General features: G+C 35.6%; 1 protein-coding gene across 1 annotated transcript in view; it reads left to right on the top strand.

Annotated features, from left to right (window-relative positions):
• Positions 1–544: 544 nt before the first annotated feature.
• LOTGIDRAFT_119139 (hypothetical protein) overlaps positions 545–7,507 on the top strand; it is a gene marked incomplete at both ends in the record, with an annotated part of 17,114 nt that continues 10,151 nt past the window's right edge. The window contains 3 exons of the mRNA XM_009057462.1: positions 545–749; positions 3,286–3,621; positions 4,096–4,272. Coding sequence (XP_009055710.1) covers positions 545–749; positions 3,286–3,621; positions 4,096–4,272 — 718 coding nt within the window. The remainder of the gene's footprint in view (positions 750–3,285; positions 3,622–4,095; positions 4,273–7,507) is intronic.

The raw sequence follows: 7,507 nt of genomic DNA, 5'->3' as shown, positions 1-7,507 counted from the left end.
CAATAGACTTACTATCTCAACTCATATCTTATTTGTGATTTTTTTCAGGGATTGTAAAGAGGTTTTTGTAACCATTTTATGTATATTGGGGATATTGATAGCATTAATTTCAACCATTCCAGTTTCCGCTTGACGTCTGTGATTCCTCTAAAACTAAATATTATTTTGAATACACCTAACTTGTTAAGAAAACCCATTTTACAGTCTTTTTAAAGATATTTCTGAGACTAACAATGTGTATCAAACCTGTTTTATTTCAGTAAGTGTTCAAATATGCAGCATTATAACTGGCATTGCTCAATCTTGCTATTGAATTTCTATCGTTCCCATTGTTCACCTTTCCTTTGATAAAGTGCCCCTTTACTAAACATCCACAATATTTTGATATTTCAGATGAAGTGAGTTTTGAAGATTAAAGCCAACTGATATTAGATAATCATGGAAGATTTGTGGAGTAGAATTCCAGCATTTCTCCCACAAAATCATAAATGAACAATTAATAAGAATTGAAAGGAGAAGCTTGATAGGGAAGAAATCAAGAAAAATGAAAGCAAATAATTTTCGAGACCAAGTTAACTTGGTTACTACTTGGTTTAATAACTGGAGCGAATGTGAACAAACTGTAGCGTTGTATTCGTTACTGAAGAAATTAACGTTAACACAAGCCAAGTTTCTGGAACACGTTTTACAGCAGAGTTTATTAGACTGTGCCGAGATACAGACCCTAGAAAAACAAACCAATGATCCAAGTAAGTATGAGACTTTTAGAATTTTTTTATTTTTTCTCAATTTTAGCAACTCACTACTTCGTAATTGCAGGCCTAAAAATTAAGGGAATCTCTGAATCAAAATTGCCCTACTTCCGTAAACACTGACTGCCTGGATTTTGACAAATTTTAGGTCTGAATTGGATATAAGCTTAGTCACAATTAAGGATTCTTTCTACCAGATTCTTTCACGAGTTATCTATATCCAGCTCAGTGGCAGCGCAAGACTATTGAGACTGGGGGCAGACTGACTCAATGGGGGGACAACTGCTGAGGCTGAATTTAAATGTTTGTGGTGTCGTAATAGCAAGCCTCTCAAAGAGCATCTTAGTGGGTTCTTTCAAGAAAAGTTTTGAAAAAATGAATTGATTTTGTGCATTCTGAGACATATTTTGGAGAAAAAAGGTAGACATTTAGATTTGTTGAAAATAAAGTGGGGGTACAATTGGGGGTGCAAACCACTCTCACCCTTCCCCCCACTCAGGAATTTAGGAACTCACAGCCACCATTCATTCGCTTGATGTTATCAAGCAAATGATATCATGTTAAGAACCAAGGCTCTAACCAACTGTGTTATAAAACATCTGCTATAGAACATCTGCTATAGAACCTCGTGATAAAAAGGAGTGGTTAATCACAGCTATTGGTATCACTTGCATTTCTACAAAAATGTTCAGTGATAGTTCATACAGGCATACAACATTTCGCTCATTTATAGATATTATCTGTTACAACTGCCCCTCCTTCTACCATTTAGAGTTTAATTTATGAATGAATTATGGCCGTCCTGAACAGGGAAGTGTGTGACTTGTGAGTTCAAACTGTCAATTGTTGATAAATTATTTGTCAAATTATGTCCTAAATTAACACAATTACATAGTCAAAATAGGATTCATATTGCTGAAAGGTGTGTTTGCCCAGCCTTATTTTCTAACAATAACTTATCCTTTTTTAAAAAAAATTGATCAAAAAATGGTCCAATGATGAACTGATGACGTGTTTTTGATAGTAAGTTTTTTTAATTTCATGACATTTGATATAAATGTGGGTTTCCTCTTTTAAACTCCTAGTAGATGAAATATTGACTTGAAATGAAATACAATAACAAAATCTAGAATAATTAATCAGAATTGTAATTTATTCACACGCTATTCAATGAATTTTGAACAGGAACTGTTGCAGTGGTGTTTGTAGGAAATATCAAGTGAGGGGGCTGAGGGGGGGCACAAAAGTTTCTAGGGGGTGGAGGGAGGGGCACAGACCATTCTTTCACTATGTAAATTCATAAATAAAATTGAATGTGGAAGGGGGGAGGCCTGGCCAAGCATCTATTCTGCCCCCCTGGCCACTGACCTGTAGGTCTTTACAAGTAGATCATTCTGTTTCATTCATTCATTAAACTGCATCGATCAGCATCATTCCATTAGAAAACAATGACTCATACTGTTGAAGATAAAATCAACATCATTTGTGCATCAGACAACTTTTTATTTCAAGATAATTGACTTTAATTTTATTGACATTTTTAACTCTTAGAAAATTTCGTTAGAATTTGACTCTAATTGAAGGCGGGGATGTTTTTCTTAAATAAAAATGTCTAAAATTTATTATAGCTATGCTGTTTTGTTATTTTGTCTATCAGCTTGACAAAATATTTGTCTTGATCTTCTTAGTCTGGGCTCCTTTCCCAATCAAAAAAGCATAAGATCAATTTGGTTGTAATTTCAATGTAAAATTCCAGACTTATGACACATTCTGAAGGTTAAATCTTTTGAGAAACACGGCCTGGATCTAAGCTGGATATTGACAATCTTGGATAGTTCTAGTCCGAAGCATCTACCTCTATTCAGGCTTCAGTTGTCAGCTGGAGTAGAGTCAGTAGAAAAAGACTCTTCTGTATGGGGATTTTCAACACCTCCAAAGTTGTGTTTACTCTAACTTAATATTGAATTACTTTTAAGATGATTGTTAATTAGTGTTGGGCATCACCATAACTTTCGTTTTGTTAGTATCACTTGACTCTGTGACTATTGAACTTTTGGCTGCGCGCATAGTTTTAAATGACCGATGCTAGATTAGTTTGGCCAAAACATAAATGGTGCAGGGAGAAAATGATGGTATGACTCTACTATAAAAATACTCACTTTCATAATATACCTGGGTATCTAAATAGGTTTGAAACCCCCGCATCTGCAGAGATGCAGAATGTCCCCATTTAACAGGGTTGTTAATTCTGTCTCTACATCAGTCCAAATAGCTATCAGAGGCTTCAGTCTGGGATAGTACTAGCTTATAATTTTCAAAAATATCTATCAGAGGCTGATATGAAGGTTCGAACGCTTGGGTGTAAGTCAAATATAAAAAGTCCTATACCCTGTAAACCCCTAGTAAGATAACTTAAAAAGTAAGATGTAAATATGTGTCTGCTTCACCGGCTGCTCTGGTATAAATCATGTAATTTATGTGAGTAGTTGCTAGTGTTGACAGGATTAATTATGTGTATTATGATTTATTTCAGTTATGGTGAGCCAGTTGAGCAATGAATCTAAAGATAAAGTGATATCGAAATTAGTCCAGTATTTACCGTTATTACAGTGTGGTAATATGGCCGCTAAACAGGAATACCTTACTATCATACATAGTGCTTTATCTCATTGTATTGAGAAAGGAGTTGAAATTGAAGAGAGTAGGCAGTTGCTATCATACTCTCTCATACACCCTGCCTTTACCGCCGAGGAAAGGTCAAAGTTCAGAATGTGGTTAGGATATTTGGAAGAGCGTTATACCTATAGCATTAACAATACACGTCAAAACCAGTTACAAGAGTTGGGTAATGCTTACTCTCAAGAAGCTAGTGCTGGGCTCCCTACCGGTGCTCAGACCTCAGACTCCCTGTCCCCTGCGAGTAACGGGCATGTCCATGATATTACATTACAGCAAGCTTCACCATCTGATAACAGTCAAATACTACCCAATTGTAACACCTCCCAACACCCCAGCCCCAAAACAACTTTTTATCAGGACCCGTCTGTCTCCCAACTAACCAGTGACAAAAACTTCGTGTTGGACAATTCCACGCCATTACGGGACGGAAATACATCTCAAATTCCAACTGTGCAAACTTACGGTGAAGTACAGCAATGGACTAGTCGATCTTCATCAAATACAGGACAGATAGCTAGTGGTTGGTCCAACTCAACACAGACTTCGCTAAAAGCCTGGAACAGTAGAACCAATTCTCTCCCTAGTGCCGCTAACCAATGGAATAGTCCTGCCAACCAAACCTCTGTGCACGACGGAAGATGGAACCGCAGTATGATACATTTAGATCAAACCTCAGCCAGTAGTGATGCCAATTCGTTGTTTTTGAATAGCGGATTTGGACAGTTACAACCTCATAGTGCTCACAGTGGTAGTGGTAAAAGTGGCAGCAGTGGGGGTGGTCATTTGCCACTACATGCCACACTTTCTGCACCCCCAAACTTCACCTGCCCAGCCTCTAGAGGTAAGTCTATTTCTATTTGATTTTGTGCCTGGTTTTATTTGTCAGGCTAGACCTAATGCTTTCATGTTTCAACCAAGCAGCTCTACTTTAACTTTAAAGATGATTTTAGTGTTGCATTCATTTGTACAATTTTAAGTTGAGTTTTACTGTATTTCTTATAATCTGGATTTTATCTTATTTAAGTTTTGGAGAATTAGGCCCTGGTCCGTAATATATAACCACGCCCTAAAAAACATCTCTTTATTTTCTTCTCACTCTTTGTTGAATCATACTGTTGTTTGAGAAGTTTTTATATGTTTATACATTGTGGAGTTTGACATATAAATATATATCATAGTCTAAGAGTGAAGATAAAAAAATTTGAAGATCAGACTATCCTGGAAACTTTCCATCAAAATATCTGATTAACCAGATGATGGACTTGACAAATAAATAACAATTTTAAAAGTTTAAAGAGATTGTATAGAGGTTTTCTAAATTATTACTGATAGCATCAATTTGCAACATTCCAATTTTCAATCTGATGTCTTAAGTTCTTACAATTCTACTATAACTAAGTGTTTGTAATAATGTTATATCATAAAAGGCCTTCCCGATTAGTAATGTCATCAAACACTTAGTTTTAGTAGAATTACAAGAACCACAGACTTCTGATTGAAAATTGGAATGTTGTAAATTTATGTTATCAATTATCAATAAATATAGAAAGGTCCATGGGATGGATTAATATCCCACTTAGTTTGGTATACTATCAAAACCTAAGTTTGCAAAGACTTTCCCTTTAAGGGTACAGAAGACAATGTATTGACACCAGTTAGTCAGGTATATCCCATCATCTGATTTTTAAACACAGTCATCTAGTAAGATTAATATCTATCTTTAGATGACACAGCAAAATCACTGAAAGATTCTTTTCAGTTTTGTGAGTCATGCTTATTTTGATAGTAACACGGATGAGTTGATATGCATCATCATATCATCCTATCAGTAGTCAATAGACTGTTTCAGTAACGAACGAACGGAGACACAGTGACTTAGTAAGGGTTCAAGGTCCAATCTTGGCATAGGTGGAGTTAATAACTTCAGTTTTTTTTAACCCAGTTTCCCCCTTGTCAGTGATACAGGTTGAAGGGTCTAACATATAGAAAGTTTGAAGTTCATTCAACGAAACAATAACCCGAGGTCCTGTGTGATATAGCCTGTAGACTTCGGGATCCTTAGCCGGTTGGAAATTGAAAAGGATTTATAAGGCAAATACTGAGCACTGTCCAATCCTTATTTCCCTCATTTGCCACTGCAGTGCATTGTCTTCATTAGCCCAATAAGGTGCAGAAGAGATGGAGGCAAAACTCCATTCATTTCATGTTTCAGTAACCCAGTTTCAATTCATTCTTTACCTTGATAAACAAGTTAGTATTATGTGTCACTGGTATAAAAGAGACTATTTTTAGATTGATTACCCAGTGATCTATGACTTCCACTTATACACATAAATGTTATATTGTTTGCAACTGAAATGAAAGATATGTTATAATTTGCATATCTTCAGGCATTATAGAAATACTTTATGACCTAACCTTGGGTGTTAAGCTTTGAATCGAAACACCTTGCATGATTTAAGGGAACAGATTCGCCGTTTTAAGGGGTTGATTTGAGTCTTGAATATATGTAAATATCCTTAAGATATACTACAAATGCATGAAAATTGCATAATTCCTTCTAAAATATCTGAAACAGGAGTTTCACTTACTATTTCAATATATTTCTTTTCTATTTATATGACTAAGTCTAGCTTTAACTTTACACGGATAATTCTGGACACACATGGATTTGAAGACTCAAATGTTGATGGTAAGCTGTGAACACTATTACTGATAAGCTTAGCTAAAAATTCTGTGACTAAGATACAATTGGTCAAAAGAAAGTGGCGCAGCTGTCCCTTTAACTACAAAATACCGGACATCATCTAAGTCTGTATTATTTTGGTCCCTACTCCCCTGATATACTTTTGTTGACATAGGGTAGGGTACCGGTATTAAAAGTTGCACAATCGGCATTGATGCCTATCCTGTCGACCAAGATGAGGATCAAAATGATGGTAGACTTGCAACTTTAACTGTTGTTACTATTGACAACCTATGGACCTAGTAATGGAGCACAAAGAAAAGGTGTTTTTTTTAACCAGTGTACATGTCCATGTCAGTTTTCTCTTGATAAGGCAGGTCTAATTAGTTAGTATGCACTGATTCACTGGCCAATCAGGTAAAATTATTTCCTCTGTTTAAAAGGGTAAATGGTGTAAGTGGAGCGCAAAGAAAAAGTTTGTTAATGGGTAAATAGACTAATAAAGTACTTGTCTATGTCAGTTTTCAGTTATGACGCAGGCCTAATTAGTTGATATGAATCCTTTGTCCAAGACATTTTACACCCAACCCCACATTTAAAGGGATTGTAAAGAGGTTTTCTAAATTTTTATGTTTATCTGGGACACTGATAGCATCCTTTTGCACAATCACATGTCTGTGGTTCCTGCAATTCCACTAAAACTATGTGTTTGATGACATCATAATTACAAAGGGCCTTATGATACAAGCATATTTTGCAATTGGTGATGTCATAAAACACTTAGTTTTAGCAGAATTGCATGGACCACAGATGTCCGATTGAAAATTTCAATAGTGCAAATTGATGCTATCAGTTTCTAGTATACACATAAAAAATTTCGAAAACCTTTTTACAATCCCTTTAATTTGATAGAAGTATATTATTTTGTATAGAAGATGAGATATTAGGGTGGAGTCAATTCAATTTCTTTCAATTTCTTTCAATTAGTTTTAATATTTTGTATGTGTTGTCAACAACGGTTGTTTGACGCTCATCATTTTCCCATTGAACTGTTTTTAAACACCACACCCAGCTCATAAATTGAACATTGAGCAAACTTTGTAACAGTAAATGTTTACAAATATTTTGCATTGAGACCTTTACGGATGCTTACATTGGGCTCATCTCAATACACCTTAATACCAGACCAATTTGAAAATTTTTGGACTGTTGGACATAAACCGCAATTCAACTGAGAATTGTAAAGTAAAACTAGCTCCCTAGCTTAGAGCCAGCTTTATTGCTGAAGGCGTTGAGTCTAACTGGTTCCCGAACGACTTTAGCTTCGATCACAAAGTCACACATATTGACAACTTCTGATGTACAAGACTACCATTTAGACCAGTAAGAA

The sequence above is a fragment of the Lottia gigantea genome, assembly GCF_000327385.1.
Source record: "Lottia gigantea unplaced genomic scaffold LOTGIsca_30, whole genome shotgun sequence".
NCBI lineage: Eukaryota > Metazoa > Mollusca > Gastropoda > Lottiidae > Lottia > Lottia gigantea.
Note: the sequence above shows the minus strand (reverse complement) of the source record. Positions and strands in the feature narration are given on the sequence as shown.